The sequence below is a fragment of the Prunus mume genome, linkage group LG1, assembly GCF_029339155.1.
Source record: "Prunus mume cultivar Tortuosa linkage group LG1, ASM2933915v1, whole genome shotgun sequence".
Taxonomy (NCBI): Eukaryota; Viridiplantae; Streptophyta; class Magnoliopsida; order Rosales; family Rosaceae; genus Prunus; species Prunus mume.
In genome coordinates, this window is record NC_142698.1 from 11,335,575 (window position 1) to 11,355,147 (window position 19,573).

The 19,573-nt window shown below is 38.4% G+C and overlaps 5 protein-coding genes and 1 pseudogene across 9 annotated transcripts; 4 read left to right on the forward strand and 2 right to left on the reverse strand.

Annotated features, from left to right (window-relative positions):
• The first annotated feature begins 367 nt into the window (after positions 1–367).
• Positions 368–1,671, forward strand: LOC148921020 (protein FAR-RED IMPAIRED RESPONSE 1-like; annotated as a pseudogene).
• Positions 1,672–3,130: 1,459 nt separating this feature from the next.
• Positions 3,131–7,442, forward strand: ACR1 (ACT domain repeat 1). 3 transcript variants are annotated; one of them, XM_089052551.1, is made up of 8 exons: positions 3,131–3,254; positions 3,837–4,008; positions 4,111–4,156; positions 4,937–5,051; positions 5,296–5,363; positions 5,754–6,386; positions 6,505–6,609; positions 6,745–7,442. In XM_089052551.1, exons 2-8 carry the CDS (start codon positions 3,938–3,940, stop codon positions 7,135–7,137), a joined length of 1,431 nt encoding a protein of 476 aa, XP_088908677.1. In that variant the 5' UTR covers positions 3,131–3,254; positions 3,837–3,937; the 3' UTR covers positions 7,138–7,442. The 3 variants fall into 3 exon arrangements, with proteins under 3 accessions (XP_088908677.1, XP_088908619.1, XP_008237541.2); XM_089052493.1 differs by having other exon boundaries at positions 6,742–7,288; XM_008239319.3 differs by lacking the exon at positions 3,131–3,254 and having other exon boundaries at positions 3,791–4,008; positions 6,742–7,288.
• A 273-nt stretch (positions 7,443–7,715) lies between these two features.
• Positions 7,716–10,484, reverse strand: LOC103336284 (BSD domain-containing protein). Of its 3 annotated transcripts, none has more exons than XM_089052970.1 (4): positions 9,820–10,484; positions 9,213–9,400; positions 8,456–9,082; positions 7,716–8,074 (listed from the first exon to the last, which is right to left on the reverse strand). In XM_089052970.1, the coding sequence occupies exons 1-4, from the start codon at positions 10,376–10,378 to the stop codon at positions 8,036–8,038; spliced, it is 1,413 nt and encodes a 470-aa protein (XP_088909096.1). In that variant the 5' UTR covers positions 10,379–10,484; the 3' UTR covers positions 7,716–8,035. The 3 variants fall into 3 exon arrangements, with proteins under 3 accessions (XP_088909096.1, XP_008237558.2, XP_008237553.2); XM_008239336.3 differs by having other exon boundaries at positions 7,716–8,078; positions 9,820–10,483; XM_008239331.3 differs by lacking the exon at positions 7,716–8,074 and having other exon boundaries at positions 8,144–9,082; positions 9,820–10,479.
• An 842-nt stretch (positions 10,485–11,326) lies between these two features.
• LOC148921021 (uncharacterized) lies at positions 11,327–11,803 on the forward strand. Its single transcript, XM_089047739.1, has one exon. The coding sequence runs from the start codon at positions 11,327–11,329 to the stop codon at positions 11,801–11,803; it is 477 nt and encodes a 158-aa protein (XP_088903865.1).
• A 1,522-nt stretch (positions 11,804–13,325) lies between these two features.
• EMB2001 (P-loop containing nucleoside triphosphate hydrolases superfamily protein) lies at positions 13,326–16,213 on the forward strand. Its single transcript, XM_008239346.3, has 4 exons — positions 13,326–13,903; positions 13,994–14,063; positions 15,504–15,666; positions 15,748–16,213. The coding sequence occupies exons 1-4, from the start codon at positions 13,441–13,443 to the stop codon at positions 15,955–15,957; spliced, it is 906 nt and encodes a 301-aa protein (XP_008237568.2). The 5' UTR covers positions 13,326–13,440; the 3' UTR covers positions 15,958–16,213.
• Positions 16,214–16,646: 433 nt separating this feature from the next.
• LOC103336308 (uncharacterized) lies at positions 16,647–17,581 on the reverse strand. The gene has a single exon (XM_008239354.2). The coding sequence runs from the start codon at positions 17,461–17,463 to the stop codon at positions 16,876–16,878; it is 588 nt and encodes a 195-aa protein (XP_008237576.2). The 5' UTR covers positions 17,464–17,581; the 3' UTR covers positions 16,647–16,875.
• Between the last annotated feature and the right edge of the window lie 1,992 nt (positions 17,582–19,573).

A 19,573-nucleotide genomic window follows, 5' to 3' on the forward strand; every position in this document is an offset into this window, starting at 1 on the left:
GCCTTGTTCTTGTCTATCACGATTCATCATTGTAAGAATATACCTAATGTATAAGTGCTCTTAAATTACATACACCTACATATATATATATACACTCTTAAATTAATTGGTATTATACTGCATATGTATTACAGGAAGTTTATATAAATATTTAGAATTGTTTAGGATGAAAGAACCTTCAAGAAGCCATTCAAATGTGGAGATGGGTGAAGAAAATGATGAGCTTGATATTGGTGAGATTGGACTAGAGAATACAATGAGCCCAAAAGAAACAACACAAGAACCTAAGGTAAATATGATTTTTAACACAGTTGATAAGGTGCTTGATTATTATTAAAAAAAATATGCAAATTGAGTAGGTTTCCCAATGAAGAAGAGATTATCGAAGAAAGGAGATTGTGGGGAGTTGAAATATGTGACTTTATCATGTTCTCGATCAGGGAGCCCACAATACTGCAAGCAATGTCCTAAAGCCATATCCAAGCGTAAAATGCAATTGCAAGGCTCAACTTAGGGCATGTATATGCTTGGATGGAAGGTGGAAAGTGAACTCAGTCAAACTCAATCATAATCATGGATTGAATCCAGACAATGCTCGATATTTTCGAATGAATTGTGTAATAAGTTCGTATATGAAAAGGAAAATTGAAGTGAATGATAGAGCTGGAATAAGAGTAAATAAGAATTATAATTCAATTGTAGTTGAACCGGAGGGCATGAGAATATGCCTTTCATGGAAAAGGATTGTAGAAATTACATTAACAAGGTTAGAAGATTACAGCTTGGGGAAGGAGATGCAACTGCAATTCAAAAGTATTTCTTGAAGATGCAAGCTCAAAATGAAAATTTATTTTATGCAATTGATCTAGATGAAAGTGGTCGGTTACAAAATGTGTTTTGGGCAGATTCCAGGAGTAGGGCAGCATATGAGGCATGACCAACTTGACGAATAAGTGTGACATGCATTTTGCTCTATTTGTAGGTGTCAATCATCATCGTCATTCACTTTTGCTTGGATGTGGATTGATATCAAGTGAAGATACTGAGACATTTGTTTGGCTATTTAAAGTGTGGCTGGCATGCATGTCTGGGCATGCTCCATGTGGGATAATTATTGATCAAGACATGGCCATCAAACATGTCATTGAGATTGTCTTTCCTAACACTAAGCATCGTTGGTGCTTATGGCATATAATGAAGAAGCTTCCTGAAAAGCTTAAGAGTTACAAACACTATGAATCTATTAAATTTGCCTTGGAGAACATTGTGTATGATTCATTGACCAATATTTAGTTTGAAGATCATTGGAAAGAGATGATTGAGAAGTATGAGTTATAGAGTAATGATTGGTTATGAGGCCTATATGATGAAAGACGTCGTTGGGTGCCAAGCTTTGTGAAATGAAGTTTTTGTGCGTGCATTTCTACCACATAACGAAGTGAGAGTATGAATGCATTTTTTGATGACCACGTAAATTCTAAGACTACCTTGAAGCAATTTGTGAAACAATATGAAAGTGCATTGATGACTAATGTTGAAAAAGAGAACCAAGCAGATTATTAGTCTTCCTCTGCAGATATCCGATGTAACACCCATTACTTTACGGAGAAACAAGCTCAGAATGCAGCAACAATGGAGGAATGGAATGCTGGAGATAGGAGGAAGAGTTGAGAACATACGTGAGGCCACTTACCGGGACGCTAGGGTTTTTTAATTTTTTTTGTTTTGTTTTGATTTTTCAAGGATTATTAAAAAGAGAATAAATAAAAAAATAGAATACACATGACAACATTCATTAATTAACATGACATGACACATCAGCTACCACATAAGGTGATCCATATTATGTGTTTAAATAGCATTACTCCTTTTGAGTATAATAACAATAGTGTCAAATATTAAACATAATAAATGTTAGTAAATACGAACAATATTTTAATTTCATATATACATAATATAAATTTTTCACTTGAAGTAAAATAATTTTATAAAATTGAAGAAAACTCATGGAGACTTCTAAAATATTGTGTATAACTCTAGTAGTAAACAGTATTTAAATCCTCTATTGGCTTTTTTTTTTTTCACCAAAAGTAACACTCTCTCTATGCATGTTTCTTTTATTATATTTTGAATAACACTTAAAAACCCAAAAAGCTAAAATTGTCAAATCTATATTAATTTAATCAAGCTGAAATACTAAATAATAATAATAATAATAATAAACATGATTCCATCGAATTGTTTGAGTACTGGAAACAAACTTTAATAATTGTATTACTGTCAGCATATTACACATCTTTTCATGAACTGTAAAATAGGAAGGTTCTCTCTAAGAATTGTGAAATTTAAATTGGAATTTAATCTCACTGTCATCACTCATCAAGGCATGATGAAGGTGGCAACAATTCTTGTTATAATTGCGGCACTGAAAGCAATGTTGTTGCCTACACTAGAAGCTGGATTATATATAGTAGGGGAGAAAGAGAAACATGGATGGACTGTACCTCCAATCTTTGAGTTTTATGAATTTTGGGCTTCACAATATCAATTTTATGTTGGGGACGAACCAAGTCCAGTAGTGCACCATGTTCTTGCCACGTCAAAACAGGTGCAAACAGACCTGCCTTTGTGGCCATTGGATTGCGTGTGATGGTCACTCTTATTGGAGATGAGATCAGATCAGAGCCACAACAAGGCTGACTGGGTAAAACCTCAAAATGACAAATGGAGTCCTAGAAACCTCTGTGTCTTCCCAAGAATTAGCTGTAAATCCCGAAATAGATTCTAAACCACAATTGTGAACTCGTTTTTTATGAAATTTGATGCCGAGCCGCCGCAGTTGGAAACATCATATGATCACGTAAATTTGAAGGACGTCGGTCCGTCTGCCACGTGGCGGTAAGCTTGTACGTGGCTCAAAAGCAACCAAAGTTTGAGTTCTCCTAGGAAACCTCAATCGACCGCGTGGCAGCACGTGTGTTAAATAAAACCTAACGACACACTATGATATAAATGTGAAGGGAAAATTATCAGAACTTGTCAGCTGATGAGGCCAAAGCGAGAGAAAGCAAACGGCAAATTGAAAAGGAAGAAGAGTTTTGGGCGGGTTATATATTTAATTGATCAAGGCACCCATTCTTCGTTTATATATACATATCCATATATAACAGAGAGCACTGTTGTTCCAAGCTGCGCTGCGCGTTCGCATTTACCAAAATTGCAAAGGTTTCTGCCCCTCCTCTATCTATCGATTGGTCAGTATTGATTTTATTTATGCTTTCTTTTTAAGTTTTGCACAAGCTTTTTAATCCATAAAAATATTTAGATCAATGTTATATTATGTTGATGGAGTTCTAGAGAGAGAGAGAGAGAGAGAGAAGGGGTGCGTGTGTGTTTTGATCTGGGTTTTATAAAAAGTTTTCAACAATCCTGGTTTACTTTTCTTCTTTCTTCCTTAATTTCTGGTTAGAGATTTGGCTATATCCAAATAAATTGCCACAGTATTTCCGGGTCAAACCAATTATATTTGTGGACAATGCATTTGCCCTCCTTAAAACGACTTTGAATATTCCAAGCTAATCATCGAGAAAATCTTGGTCTTTCTAGCTCTCCTTCTATAAGAACAAAGCTGGGGATTCTAGATATTCATGAAATATTTTTTATTTAATGATAATATATATGTGCCGTAATTCATCTAATGTCATATGATTTGACTTAAGAAACAAGCTATATATAGACGACGCCGCTGTCTTATCCCTTGTACAAGTTATGTTTTTTTAGACGCGTTGTTTTCAGCATGTGTTTTGACAGGTCTCAAAACTCCTCCATATATACAGCTATCAACAAAACCAGCAATGCTATCTCCTTGTTGTTGTGACAAAGCTGCAGAAAATTACTCAAACATTTGCTAAGGAAGGAAGGGAAGAAGAAGAAGAAGATGGAGATTATTTACCGGCCATATATCGACCCGGAATTCGAATTCCTCATTGAAAGAATCTACCCTCCATGGTATTACATTAACTTTTATCATTCATAAACTTAATATATTTTATGTTGGAAGCATGGATAATGAATGGCTGGTTTGGTTTGGTTTGGTTTTGCAATTTGCAGGGTTTGTATCGACAATGACTCATACAAAGATTGTACGCTTGTGAAGGTTAGGTGCATATCATCAATAGTATTAATTAATTAACAAATTAAATTCATTCATAGAGTCTATATATATATATATATATATATATATATATATATATATTATCTTGTTGATGGTTTATGGATACAATTCTTCGCCGTTGTTTTCTATTTGCCTAGTTGGATGTCCATGATCCATAGAGATATTAGAGAAGATTAATTTATTGTTTCGTCCCTAATCTGGTTTAAAGGTCATAAACCCATAATCGCACTTCCCTAAACTCAACTAGACTTATATATATACAAATAAAATCACAGAGAGAGAGAGAGAGAGAGAGAGAGAGAGAGTTCTGTGTTGTCTGATATCCACCGACACCGAGTGGAGGGCCACTAGAAAACTAGGAACCATTATTATTTTGAGAGAAAATATAAGCTTTTGTTGTTGTCGTCATTTATTTTCTTTTTCGCTTTTCAGTTTTCTCGCCAAGCCAGGCCTTGGTTAACAGTTTCCATGCACGTTATATATCGTCACTACAATCCATACACAATTAAGTCCCTCACAGGCAGTGGCAAACCCTAACCAGATGACGCCATCTAGTTGTGCACAAACCTAACTAGACCATAAAGCATTGAATTTAAACTATCTGAACCTCAAATCCCCATGGCACTTTAGTATGTAGTGTCTGTCAGTGTGTAAGAAACCTTCTTTCCTTATAATTTAGACCGTCGCTTGTATTAAAAAAGAAAAACTACATAAACTTCGACCCTATTATTTTACATGCATTGATTAATAATTAATTTACAGGTTGACAGTGCAAACAAGAACGGGATTTTGCTAGAGATGGTCCAAGTTTTGACAGATCTTGACCTTGTTATTTCCAAATCATACATATCCTCTGATGGTGGATGGTTTATGGATGGTAATTACACTTCCTCACCACCTTCATCACTCTTACATCACACACAGTGGAAATTTATTATAATATTATCCTTTTTTTTTTTTTTTATATTAGACATGCTTTAGATAATTTCATTTTATTTATTCGTATTTATTGAGTTTTGTTGTGTATAATCATGATCGCTTTCTGAGCTATGTATGAGTTATCCACGAGTAGTAGCTGCCGGATTTTCATGTGGGTCTGTTTTGATTGCTTGGTGGTGCAGTGTTCCACGTGACGGATCAACTCGGCAACAAAATCACGGACGAAAGCCTCATACTTTATATTCAGCAGGTCTCTCTCTCTCTCTCTCTCTCTCTCTCTCTCTCTCTCTCTCTCTCTCTCAAACCCTTTTTTACTGACATAAATACTACGTGACATGTTGTTTGTGTTCACCTAAATTATAACAAAATTCAAATAGGTACGTGTGAATTCGTAACACCACGTTGAGTTGTCACATAAGAACTAGCACAAAGAGTAATTTTTCCTCAATCCATCCTGCTAAATTTTAGAGGTGTAATCGAACTGAACCAACATGATCCAAAACAGTTGTGGCCCAGTCTCTTCTAAATTGGCCCCCATTGAAGCCATGTCGTGCCAGACAAAGCGCATAATATATATTTCCTCCTCATACACTAGTTCTGTTGTTTCGTTTTGTTTTAATCATAACTAATAAATTTGCAGGCACTATGTGCTAGCAGGGGAGGAATTTCAAAGGAGGCAAGACTAGCAGGAAGAAATGTGACACCCGGGCTGAAGGACTTAGCCCTAGAAATGACCAGCAAGGACCGACCGGGCCTAGTGTCTGAGATATCTGCGGTCCTTGTTGAGTTGGGCTGCAACATCACTACTGCCGTGGCTTGGACCCACGGTACCCGGGCGGCCAGCATTTTCTACGTGGAAGATGGGCTGGAAGGTGGGCCCATAACAGACCCAATTCGGCTGGCCCATGTACAGGAGCAGCTAGAGAATGTAGTTAAAGCCCATCATGAGGAGGGGGAGAAGAGGAGTGTGAGGCTGACCACCCCAGCAGGTGGCCACACCCACAAGGAGCGGCGGCTCCACCAGTTGATGTATGCCGACGAGGACTATGAAAGTTGTCGTGGTTGTGAGGGTAGTGGCAGCAGTGCACACAAGAAGGGCTGTGATCGGACCCATGTGAACATAGAGAGTTGTAAGGAGAAAGGGTATTGGATTGTGAATGTGAGGAGCAGAGACCGACCCAAACTACTGTTTGACACCGTGTGTGCCCTAACCGACTTGCAATACGTGGTGTTCCATGCGGTGGTTGCCTCCAGGGGCACCCTGGCGGATCAGGTAGGCACACTATTAATTGAGCTTGTGCATGGCAATTAGTAACTGAAATTTGTCCCATGTTCTATGTCTTTGTATTGTGTTTGATGTTATTTGAATGTGAAATATGTGACATGTACAGGAGTATTTTGTCCGGCATAAGGATGGTTACACTTCGAATACAGAGAGTCAGAGGCACAAGCTTACCTTATGCTTGGTTGCTGCAATAGAGAGAAGGATCTCACAGGTATTAGATTATCTGTGCTCATTATATAAATTCTTATAGTCATTCCACATATTATCATATATCAGGTTCGAAAATGTGATCTTTCTAGTATTACTCGTGTGTGACTGACTAACGACGGAAATAATACTTTAGCAGGGCTTGAGGTTGGACCTGTGCGCTAAAAATCGAATGGGATTGTTATCAGACATCACAAGGGTTTTCCGAGAGAATGGACTATCAATGTCTAGGATTGAGATTGGAACACGTGGTGAAAGAGCAGTAGGATCAATCTACGTAACGGATGCTTCGGGGGATGAAGTAAATCCAAACGCGGTGGAACTCGTGACAAAGGAGATTGGAGAATCCATCATTGCAGTTCACAAATCCCACAAGTGGGCTCCACAGCCCTCCTCCTCCTCAAGGGCAAGCAACAAAATACACAACAGAAGAATAGAAGAAGAAGAAGACAGGCCCAGATTCTCACTTGGAAGCTTGGTCTGGTCTCATCTGGAGCGCCTTTCTAGCAGTTTTGGGGCCATCAAATCATAATTAAGCTCCTAATGAATCAATTAATTAATGCGGTGCTTTTAATCAGGCTTAGGTTGTATCTGTAAATACGTGTGTGATCAGGGGTCAAAGTAGTTCTTCTCTTCCTAGGCAGCTTGCTTGTGTTTTTTCTTTGTACAGATTTGTTTTATTACTTTTCATTTGTAATTACCTGTAGTAAGGTTTAGATTTTAGCTTCAGCCTCATCCCACGCCACTTGAGCAAAGGCTCATGGGCATTCATTGTACAGATTAGTTTCAAATCCAAGAATTTTTATGCATAATCAATTAAAAGATGAATGCAATCTCCCCACCGTTCGACGTTATTATTCGCATGACGTTAAAAGAATTTTTATGCATAATCAATTATTTGCATTAATAATTATGCAATCTCCCGTCCATTTGAAAGCTTTAGCCTTTGTTAGTTGAAATATAAGGCTTGTTTACTAATAGTTTCGTTTTTGGTTGGAGTGGAGGAGGAAGATTTTGGAATATTTTTATTCTTTGTACTTTTTCTTTCTAAAATGAGGAACATTTACATTATACAATCTGCACTCCGCATAAACCATTAGGAGAACCGCATCAAATCAAAAGGCATTCAAACCTACTCATGTACATTTTACAAGAACGGAAACCAACGGTTAGTACAGGTTTGAACCAAACTAATGCAAGACCAAGATATAATCAGAATGTATTGAGAACTGCGCCTATCATTCTCGAAGACATAAAAATAAAAGTTCTCTATGTTATATGTCATATATAATTGTCAATACGGTTCACATCTCTCGGGTCACCAGCTATCACTGAACTTCTCTACACAATCAAACAGCACATGCAAATTTTCTAGACTTCTTTTAACAAGCGCGGCCACATTCTTTTCTGTTTTAGTCTTATAAAAATCTTCAACCTTGATCTTGAACGAGTTTCTCACGAAACTTAACCTTCCTGAAGGAACAAAGAACTATAAGTAAAACAAAAACAAACACTACCAGTACGGACCAGGATGCGCATAACAAAGCACAACTTTATATGAAATAAACAAATCAAGATTATTGCATGGTGCTGTATTTTGCTACACTTATAAATACATTCTTCATAAGAAACAATTATCCAGTATCAGGCGTTATGTACAATAATACAGTTTCCATAGCCAAACTAAGACTAAAGAAACCTTCCACAATCTATTCACAATAACAGATGAATGAGAAGAATAGGCCATATTGACCTAAAAAGGGTTCTTATGGAAGTAATCATATAACATCAATGTCTTCAACGTCAAGCCAGTCATTTGATTCTTTGGTCTCCATGTTACGGGAACTTACCTGCTCAGAACCAGCATGTCTAATCTCAACAGAGTTGATTTCCTTGTCTGAATCAGCAGAGCTTCTGCTTAGCTGAACCCAATCTCTTGAGTCTTTTGTTGAAGAATCAGAGCCAGATGTGACCTTCTTGTAACTTGAGGGCGCCTCTCCATCATCATCCTCAAGATCACTGAAAGATACATCCTCGTCATTCTCTATAGGGATGGAGGTTCCCCCAACACCATCTATCTCTGAAGTTTCCTCTTTCAACCAATCATCAGCATCATCCTCATATTTCTCATCCGCAACTTTGAATGAAGAATTAGAAAGTGGCTGTTGAAATTTGATCTCTTTCAATGGTCCTTCCTCAATAACGGGCTTGTCAATAATTTGGATCTCACTACTCTGAACTGTGTGCTTCTCAGTCTCAAGATCAACTGCCACTGGTTGAGGAGCTGATCTGATGGTAGATGTATGGGGAGGCACTAGGTCAGATTGAACACTAGGTGGCACAGAAAGATGCTGTTCTTTTGGGGAATCAGCAATTCCTTTCGCATAAATAGTGCCACTTCCTGAAGGGTCTGATTCTTGCTTTTCATTAGCTCCCTTCTTCAACTCATAAGACAACATTGCTCTAGCTTCCACTATCTGTAGGCATATCATTAAGTCAAGCAAAGCATTGTTGCTGGCAAAAAAATTAATAACCCGCCAAAAAAAGGCGATGAACAAGAACAACAAAAAGGGAGTTTTGGGTCAGTGCTGCATAGAATCAACTTACCTTGGGTGTAGACAGAAGCTCGGCATCATGTTTACTGAGTCTAGGATGCAAGAGCACAAAGTAAATCATCCAAAAGTGAGCCTCGCTCATATGCTCAGGGCAAAGTTCAATCCGGAGAGCAGCCAATGAAGGTGCAAGCCGTTCAACAGCCAGAGCATGCTCTTGTTGGACATCAGACAATTCAAAATCTGGAAAAGCAAACCCACAAGTCACAAGAATCTTATTCCAATTCCCCACAAGTTTCAATGGAGAGAATGATCAACGACATGTATTATGACAATACTTGAATAAATTTAACTCAGCAACAAATTCAACAAAAGTTCCATTGTCAATTTCAATACTATTAAAGTTTTAAGCCCTTAAATCACAACATGATGAACAGAGATATACCTTATTATTCAATCCCTTCAATTCAAATTAACAATTGAAACAAATACGAAAGGAAAAATCCACATGGGCAACACGAATACCTCAAATTCAGGCTTTATGAACACTACATTGACCATAAATAACACAAATTTACAATAAGATGAACAAATGATTCATCAAGCCGACGCACATTGAATTGAATTACCCAAAAAATTGTCAAATTCGAAGCGAAACATACCATCTGAATCTTCGTCATCGGAGAGAGGGAAATCCAGCCAAGTCTCCGGATGCATAGAGACATTCCTGACGAACGCGAGAACCTCCTGGGTCACTCCAAGAGCAGCCCCAGCTGCCTCAGCCTCCTCCTCCGATCCAAACTGAAGCAAATTCGAAGCGATCTTAGTGAACTCCGAGACCGCTACGTTACTCGACAGCTTCGAGATCCCGCTCTTGAACTTCCCGCCGATCTCGGCAAAGTCGCTGCGAATTCCCGCGATGACGTCCTCATCAGAAGGTTCGAGATCGGCGGATTGGGGCGGTGCGGACGGGTTAGGAGGATGGGTTGGATCGGGTGGCGGGGCGAGGAAGGAGGCGACGCCCCAGAACTGGCGGGACAGGGTTTTGGTGAGCTCGGAGAGGTCGCCTTTGACTGTGGGAGTTGACGGCGAACCGGATTGGGGGTCGGGTGGCGATGAATTTGGGTCTGTATTGGAGCTAGGGTTCGTATTGTGGTAAACGTCGTCCTCTTCTTCATCGAGCTTGAGTGAGTTAGCGATGGATTTCGCGAACCACGCCATTGCGAAATGCGGATAGATAGAGATGATCGCCGATTCACAGAGCCAAGGCTAATAATGCTGTTCCTTCCTTCATCTGACTTGCAGAGTCGGCCTTCTTAACTGGGACTTAGAGTTTGTGATACGTCGCCGTTTTGATATATCTTAATTTTATATTTTTGTGGTCCTCAAATTTACATAGTTGTGGGTGACGATTTTTTCACACTTGAAGGGAAAGAAATTACGTTGACAATCATATGAGCGCAACGCGACATTACACCGGCGTCAACCAACTTGATGAAGGTGTTGCAAATGTGGATGAAATAACGTGCTAATGCTGCTTGAAACTTAAAGAGAGAGTGGAAAATAAGAGGGCTGGAGAATGTTGGAAACAAGAGAAATTTCATTGAAGACTGGAGAGTTGGAAAGCACTAAAACGTAATGGCTCGGGCGTGCCTGTTACTTCAAGGGACTTCCCCAAAGTGTAACTATTGTGCAAAGTATATTGGCAATAGAGTATAATTGCATTGCAGAAGGGCACTAAATGTAACTGCATGTGTAGACATGGTATAACTGCAATGTAATAAATCTTATACCTTTGAATTTTTGTTGTAATAGTTGTAGATATTATGCAATTATTGGCCCGAGGGTAGTCTTTTGATACATGTATCAAATGCACCGAAACAATAGGTGAAATAGTTTCACATTTACACCATGGTAGTTGATTTTCACCTGCACATATTCAATATTGTGTCGTGTAACGTCCCTATATAGAGGGGATGATTGCTTCAACATTTACACTTCGATCGGACAGAGAAAAGAGGAAAACTGAGAGTTAAAAAACTTCAGTGTAGTATCACAAAGAAAATTCGATTTCCTGTGAAGAGACTTTTAGCTTAAGTGATCAAGAATATTTAAGTCATTTCTAAGTGAGGGCTATATTTATGACGGTGCCTGGTTTCCAAACACGGAATGGTCAAAGCAAATTGTGATGGTGCCTATTTTAAGCAAACAATGCCGGGAGGTTTTGGATGGGTGATTCGGGACTTTAGAGGTTGGATGATGCAAGAGAGTGGTCAAGGAGATATTCTTTATGGGTCGGCTCTCATGGCAAAGATGGACGCTATAAGGGCAGTTCTGTTTGCTTGTCAACAAGGGGGTTTCTCTCGGGTGGTGGTGGAGTCTGATTCCCAAGTTACCATCAAGATGGTGAAGAGGAAGAGGGTGGTGAATGTGGAGGTAGATAGTATTCTCTTCAACATCCAGACCGCGATTCGAGAATTCCATGAAGTAATTTTTATTTTTGCACCTCGCAGCTGCAACAAAGCTACTCATGAGGTTGCAACTTTTGCGTGTAGGTTAGGTGGTAGTTACTTTTGGGATTTTGTACCTCTAGATTGGTTGTTTAATACTTTAGCTGGAGATGCTAATATTCGTGTTCGCCTTTAATAAAAGTATTTGATTCTTGGGGAAAAAATAAAAAATAAAAAGTGAGGGCTATATTTAAGGATATAGTCCAAAATTCCCAAAACTCATTTCCAAGAGTGGGCTACACAAAGGGCTACCCAAAAAAAAAAAGGGGGGGCGTACAAAATCCCCAAACCCCATTCCATAAGTTCTATTATTTGTACTTCATATGAGTTGATTTCATCTAGTCGTTAGTTGACGTAAGCTAAAAGTTTTTTTTTTATATATATAAAAAATCTTCTTCTTTTTTTTTTGGGTATAAATACCTACCTCATTCTTTCATAATTTCTCACAACATCTTCATCATTTTACATATTATCCTTCTTCTATTTCATCCTTTTAACATAGTTTCTCACATTCTCTTCATTTTTTTACAAACTATCCTTCATCTTTTTCCATTTAAATTAATTTTTAAGTTGTTTTTAAAACAAGACATAGACTTGAACATGACAATGTATTGTCAATTACTATTAGTTGCAAACACCAAAGTTGTTTCTAAAACAAGACAAAGACTTGAACATGACAATGTATTGTCAATTATTATTTGTTGCAAACACAAAAGACTAATGTCATAAGGCCGCTCATCATTCTAGTGCTCGTTTGCCCCAAAGATGTTCAACAATATCCTCTTGTAGGTTGTTGTTTGAGGTACGAGAGCATATCGACTTGTTGGGACATTTCCTTACACACCCAGGATGCGGCAATTGCGGCCATAAGATCCTTTTTGAGCCTTCGGGTATCATCTTTTTCATCTTCCTCCATCAGTTGGCATCTCCGCTCCTCTCATTGGTCTTCCAATTCGGAATTGGAAGACGAACCCTAATTGGAATCCATTGTACAATTGAATTAAAATGACAAATTATACAAATTAAAGCGAGGAATTGAAGAGGAATTAGATGAAGGTGTGAGATATGAAACCCAAAACATCTCTTTGATTGACATTTGAAGCTAAAGATAAGATGTGCCACGTGGACAAAAATCCAATTGAAAATATGGAGGGCTAATCACGTAACGACACGTGGCTCTCGAAAATTTTATCTGCAAAATTGTTGGGATTACATCATGATAAGATGTGCCAAGTGGAGAAAAATTCTAATAAAAAATCTATAGGGCTAATCACGTGCCGACATGTGGATGTCAAAAATCATATCCCAAAATATTTCTCTTCTAAAATGTATTTTAAATAAGATATAAATAGTAATTAAATTAAATTAACTAATAAATTTATATGATATACTAAAAACTATTAAAATATTAAATTTAGCCATTTGTTGTTGGAGACGGTTAAAATCATTTATTAGATGGCTAAATATAGCTCTCCCCAGCTGGAGATGGCCTTACTCCTGCACCCGAGGTCCTAAGTTCGATTCATCACTCTTCTAATATCGCTTGTATAAAAAATAGAAAATAAAAAGTAAATACAATTCCACTGCTATCATACTCTGTATATTTTGCAAGAACGTTTTTATTTTCGGTCACAAGATTTTTAAGTTTAAAACTGAAATATTAATGTATTGAATCCAAATTTGTTCCTCAGATAAGTCGAGCCTCCAATCCGTTGTCTAAAAATGGTTTAGATGGCCTTATAGCCTCTCAAAACCTCTCTTGAACCCCAAAAAATGTTACTGAGAAACCGCCTCCTGAGACCGCAAATCACTTCCTTCTTATCACCATCTTCCTCTCCACCTCTAAAAACTCAGCCTCTCACTCTCTCCTTCCGAACCCTCATCTCAAACCCGACCCTTCGAAGCCCAACCCCAAACCGCCATGTTTCAGCTTCAAAAGCCACAGCTAACCCAGCAATCTTCGACAAGACCCTCATGTTTATCCCGCCCGGGGTTGACCCGGCCGAGGTTACCGAGAACATGGTGCTATCCGGGTCGAATATCGTGCTTGGACCCTATGCGGGTGACGCCAAGATTAAGGAGGTGGAGTTCGTGAAAAGCAGTGCTAGAGCTAAGGATTGCCCCAAACATGACCGACCCGAATTTGCTATTCTGGGTCGCTCCAATGTGGGCAAGTCCTCACTTATTAATGCTTTGGTTCGCAAGAAGGATGTTGCACTTACATCTAAGAAACCAGGTTTCTTTTTGTTCTTAGAATTTTAAGTTTTTGCAGTTTTAATGTGTTTTAGTATCTGGGTTTTGCTGAGTTTTGTGTAATTTTGTGTAGGGAAGACTAAGCTTATCAATCATTTCTTGGTGAACAAAAGTTGGTACTTTGTGGATTTGCCTGGTTATGGGTAAGGCCCTCATCCTTCCTTCTTGTACTATTAGGTGTAATGTAAGGTTTAAATTTGCAAAAGACAACCTTTTGCATTCTCTGCAACCTTTTTCCTTTTTGGGATTCATGATCTCTGACTGGTATTTATATGGTAATAAAGTTGTATGGATCTCCATTTCTGAAAATTGGAACTAGTTGTACATAGGAAAACTATAAATATGGCTGCAGAAAGTCTCGAACTTTGTTGGAAGTAGGTGCTCTAATTCAGTTCGGTTTGAGCTTTTTCATGGCATGCAATAATTTTTCTTTTCTTTTCTTTTCTTTTCTTTTCTTTTGAAAGAGGGGATGCAAGGGAATTTTATGTGTCAGTGAATTAATCAAGAGTAAGTATTAGTTATGGGAAGACATATGAAGCACATAAAACTAATTTTTCACTCATATGCTGTTGTCTAGCATCTTATGTGACATGCATTTCAAGGCCTACCGCTTCCTTTAGACTACAGCTCTCTGCAAGACCAACCAACTCTATGTAGGATCACAAGTAGTTTTGATTGAGGCTTTGGTGATTTGAGTTTATAACAAACGTTCGATATTTATGTGCTATAACATTAATATTTTTAGTGGTTTCAATAGTTCTTAATCTAAGCGACTAAGTTTTCTGAACTTGGTTGTGAGCTGAATTTAGTAACAGTGGTGCAGACAGTTTGCTTTGAGATCAGATACATTTCTCTGCTACTAAACTTATTTTCATGGTATTTTCCTTTAAATTACTAGTTCTAAGTTTCAGATTGTTTGACATGCACTAGTTAGCATCAAGGAATGAACTCCAGCTGATATACGTTGTGATTATTTTTCTATAGAATGGAGATTTTTCTCCATAAAAAAACCCACCTATCTCTGCCTTTAGTAAATTGCTTACAAAAATATTTAATTAGAATTTGAATGCATCACCACACTCTTGGGGAAGTCAACTGCTTATGAATCAGTGTTCAATTCAACTAGAATTGAATGCATCACCGCTCTCTTGGGGAAGGGCTAGCAGTTATGACCATGGTGCTGGAGCCTGTGCTCATCCTTATTCACTCTAACAAACATAGGCATAATTAATGTTAACAATGACCAAGAGACCTTATATAGTGCTGTAGATAAGATCATAGAATGACCTGTCAAGAGCATAGTGAGATGGCCATAGCCATATTCTGGTTGATATTCTTTTGAAGTTTCAGTATGGGCTGCAATGTTGGCAGTCAGTTGTAAACATGAATATTATGTTGGTAACAAGATTGCTAAGCCTTGATCCTCTCATTTTATCTCTGTTTGGTAATTTTGTTTGAATTCATGTGTAAAAACATTTCAAAACAATGAGGAAATCCTGTTGTTTCAATACTGGTTATTGTTAGCTTCTCTGCTTCTTCATTTTTTTTACTTTTCTATGTCTATTGATTTTCTATGTTTGTAGGTTTGCTAAAGCTCCAGAAGCAGCTCGAATGGATTGGTCTGCATTCACGAAAGGTTTCTTTTTGAACCGAGATACTCTTGTTGCCGTGTTACTTCTAGTTGATGCTAGTGTTCCACCTCAGAAGATCGACCTTGACTGCGCTAATTGGCTTGGACGTAACAATGTACAGTGCTCTGATATTAAATCCTTTTATGTTAACCCCTTAATAATATGCTTATGAATTTTCTGCTCTTTCTGCTTTTAGATACCAATGACTTTTGTCTTCACCAAGTGTGACAAAATGAAGGCGGGCAAAGGTAAAAGGCCAGATGAGAACCTCAGGGATTTTCAGCAGTTTATCCGAGAAAACTACCGAGTACAACCCCCATGGATAATGACTAGCAGTGTAACTGGCTTTGGCAGGGATGAACTTTTGCTTCACATGTCACAGCTTAGAAACTACTGGGATCAATAGCTCTGCATGATTATAATACTGGCCGATTAATTCCTCAACCTCAAAAGGGGACAAAGAACAAGGGACTTCAACTCAGTTTTTTACTGTGTTTTTTTTTTCTTTTTTGCCGACAGTTTCAGTTACTGGTTACGATGAACTTTGCTGAAAAAATCCCCGACTAAAATTGATTCAGATTTGTAGCTTTGGCTGTGGTACTATTCTTTGTGTATATATAGATGAATGATGTTTTGCAGATTATACAGAAGTACTTATTCAATTTGATCTGTGCCATTTAGCTAATCGTTTTCAGTCCTTTTTGTCCCTGATAATTTTTCAATAGCGACAAACTTGTGCCATACCTTTCAATTGTTCACTTTCGGCTGTACCAAATAAAAAAAAGGAAAAGAACAGAAAATTTGTTCAGCTTTCCACAACAAAGTTATTATTGGTGGTGACATATGACGACTACCCCATGTCCTCCACTCGTTTGCAGCCGCCAATGGCAGCAAATTTTGAATCCTTCACTTAAATGTTAGTTGAGGTTGATCTGACGAAGTTTGATACATGTAATCACTCTCATTGACGGTAATCTCACGTGCTGTGGCCAGAATTTGCCGTTGACATCTTTGTTCGTTTGCTTGCATATCAAGGGTCTCATAAGTTTGAGCAACAAAAATCGAAAAAACAATAGTTCATCAACTTCTCCATAATTTGATTTAAAAAGACACTCACTTTAATTATTTCATTGATTTCATAACTAGTGTCACATTCACATTAAAAGGCTTCTGGAGCAGCTAGCTTAGCATTGCAGCCAAAATCACATCATCACATACAGCTTATATACTAGGATGCTATAACTTAAACCAGAAATATAAAGTTTGAAAAAGAAAAAACAAGAAGCCACAATTTAAAGAAATTGGGATTCTGAAATAGGTCCACCTAAAGCACAGTGCTCTGTTCCAGGCTGGACAGAGTCCCTGGACTGAGCAGGGGAAAGGAAAACCAATGATGGGAAGATGGTGACTGCGAGTTCAGTCTCGGATAACTCTGGTCCACCATGCTATCATGCACCTTCTGATGATGAGGCGTAGAGCTCAGCTCCAATGTATCAGCCAAGTCCTTGTACATGGCTGAAAATGGTGAAATAATTTTTGATGCAGGGGAAGAAGCAGAAGAAGGAACATGGTTTAGAACGGAGGCGTTTCTATGAACATCAATCGGTGCCGGCGCAACGCTTTGGAGAGTTCGAGCCTCCAAAGACTCCGGGGGGCCGGTGAGGCTCTGAACAAGGTCTTTGAAGTTAATGGGGTCCACTTTGTAGATCCTTGGCGGAGTTGGCGGTAGTGGAGCCACTGCCGGCTTCCTCCATGGCTTCGACGAAGACCTCCTTACAGAGTGGAGTGAGGATTGCTGATATGGAAGTGAAGTTGAATTTGAGATTGAACCCTTTGTTGGTTGCATGGTTTGGGACAAGTATGTGGTGGTGGAAGAGGCTGAAGAAGAAGAAGAAGAGGAATGAGATTCCATGGGGATTGAAATTCCGGGTTTTGGAGAAAACTAAAGTCTGTTATGAAAATAATGGAAGCACTAGTTTGTGTATATATATATATGTCTATAGATTGACAATGAGTAAAGAAAGGCAACAACCTAGAAGTGAAGCCGTTGGATGAAGGGAAGGGAAGATAAAGACGAGAATTTCAATGCTGGTTTTGTCTTCAGCCGTCGGCGGGTATGTGTGTGCTCTGACGATTGTACACGTGCAAAATTGCAATGTGGTCAAATCAATTCTGTTTGACCATTTATATATATATATATAAGCAGATTTAAATGTGTTTCATTATTGGACGTTCTCTCTCTCTCTTCTCCGTTGATTCTTTGTCTTTTGATCATTGTATGTATGATGGTGAGTGGTATTAATAATTAGTATAATATGGTAGTGAGTTGGCCCTAGCCATATTCCGGTTGTCATTCTTTTCAACTTTCCGTGTGGCCTCCTTTGATGTATATGTAAAGCATTTCAGGCAACGTTGGTAATCAGTTGCAATAATACGCGTAATTGTTGGGGCCATGTTCTCTAGACTGGTGGCGAGAGAGAGCGTATCGATATTGATATTGTCCTCGACTTTATCATTTACGTTCGTTAGGATTTGACGTTGAGAGTTTATATTAGTGCAATTTAAGCAGAGTTATTATTTTATGGACAATTTATTTTTCGACATGGGACAATTGTATTTGATCCACACAAGATTGCCAAATACTGATGCTGGAGTCCTTTTCTCACAGTTTTGTTATGTTGTTTGAACTGACATGTAAAACATTCAAGCAAAATAAACATGAGTTATTGTTTAGTGAGGATATACATTTATAATATATTCTTGTGTTTTTATTTTTCACTTTTGTTTTATGCCTCGTGACTTGCTTCTTTTCTAGATTTGTTACTGCAGAAGTTGCTTCGAATGGATTCAACTTCATTCAGTAAAGGTTAAGGTTTGTTTTTTAACATTACTTCTAGTTGATGCTAGTGTTCCACCTCAGAAGATCGACTTAGACTGCGCTGATTGGCTGATATGAGATTCCTAAATCATATTAAGCTCTTCATAATAGATGCTAAAGGTCTTTCTGCTTTTAGATATGTCTATAGGTAAGATCACAGCTTAAAGTTCAATTCCACAGATATATGCATTCGTGTAAGAACTTCACATTAAAGCATTTCTATTTAATTGCCATGGTAAAACGCAAGGGCAAGTAAGGGTGACTACTGTTCATGTGAATAGTATATGCCCTAGGATTTTATTTTTCTTTCCTCCCATTGCCATGGTAACCTAAGGACAATTACTATTCACATGGGATCAATTTTATTTATATATGTATGAGATTAATAAATAAAAAATTGGTAAATATTTATAAATAAATAAATAAAATTATGAATTTTTTGATATTTTTGACATTTTTTTCTTCGGCTCTTGCCTTCGGACCTGTCCATTCTTAGAGCATCTGTAACACCCCGACTCCGTTATTTTTCCTAATTTAATTTAATTAAGGGAAAATATTAAATTACTCCTGGGTTAAGGGTGATTTTGGTCACTTTCTTATCCGGGAAGATTTTGGGACCGTGAGTGGTGTGGTTGCGTAGGTGGTACTGAGACGAAACCGTAGACAGGCGATAGGCCTGAATCGGAGATTTAACGAAGTTTTGGCGATCAAAACTTGTTCGGTGGCAGAACCGTAATTATTTCGAAGTCAGTTTGGGGTAAAAATCAGATTTTCACATTTACCCCTCACTTTCTCTCTCTTCCTCCCGCGTCTTCTTCTTCTCCTTGCGATTTTTCTCCTTCCCGTCACTGTTCACCGATCGGAAACCACCACACAGCCGCCACCTCCGACCACCCCGTCCGACGAGACCGGTCCGTTCGAACTGACCTCTCCCTCTCTCTTCCCGGCCAAGACAGAAACCCTGGGACTCGCGGAAAATGCGAATCGTGGCGAATCGATCGAACTTCCAGCCGCTCGATCTCTCTCCTCCAGCCACCATTTCCGACGGGTAAGGTGAGGTTTCTCATCCTTTTTACGTGTTCTAGCTGATTTTGGGTTAGGATTAGATCGAATTTGAAGTTTGGAATCGAATTGGAAATCTAGG

Excerpts from the sequence above, each read along its gene's own strand:
- ACR1 (XM_089052493.1), top strand. The coding sequence starts at position 3,938 with ATGGAGATTATTTACCGGCCATATATCGACCCGGAATTCGAATTCCTC. Across the intron at positions 5,364-5,753 it reads TCATACTTTATATTCAGCAG|GCACTATGTGCTAGCAGGGG; the intron begins GTCTCTCTCTCT and ends ATAAATTTGCAG. Across the intron at positions 6,610-6,741 it reads TAGAGAGAAGGATCTCACAG|CAGGGCTTGAGGTTGGACCT; the intron begins GTATTAGATTAT and ends ATAATACTTTAG.
- LOC103336284 (XM_008239331.3), bottom strand. The coding sequence starts at position 10,378 with ATGGCGTGGTTCGCGAAATCCATCGCTAACTCACTCAAGCTCGATGAA. Across the intron at positions 9,401-9,819 it reads CGATGACGAAGATTCAGATG|ATTTTGAATTGTCTGATGTC; the intron begins GTATGTTTCGCT and ends TTGCTTTTCCAG. Across the intron at positions 9,083-9,212 it reads AGCTTCTGTCTACACCCAAG|ATAGTGGAAGCTAGAGCAAT; the intron begins GTAAGTTGATTC and ends ATATGCCTACAG.
- LOC148921021 (XM_089047739.1), top strand. The coding sequence starts at position 11,327 with ATGGTCAAAGCAAATTGTGATGGTGCCTATTTTAAGCAAACAATGCCG.
- EMB2001 (XM_008239346.3), top strand. The coding sequence starts at position 13,441 with ATGTTACTGAGAAACCGCCTCCTGAGACCGCAAATCACTTCCTTCTTA. Across the intron at positions 13,904-13,993 it reads ACTTACATCTAAGAAACCAG|GGAAGACTAAGCTTATCAAT; the intron begins GTTTCTTTTTGT and ends AATTTTGTGTAG. Across the intron at positions 15,667-15,747 it reads ATTGGCTTGGACGTAACAAT|ATACCAATGACTTTTGTCTT; the intron begins GTACAGTGCTCT and ends TTCTGCTTTTAG.
- LOC103336308 (XM_008239354.2), bottom strand. The coding sequence starts at position 17,463 with ATGGAATCTCATTCCTCTTCTTCTTCTTCTTCAGCCTCTTCCACCACC.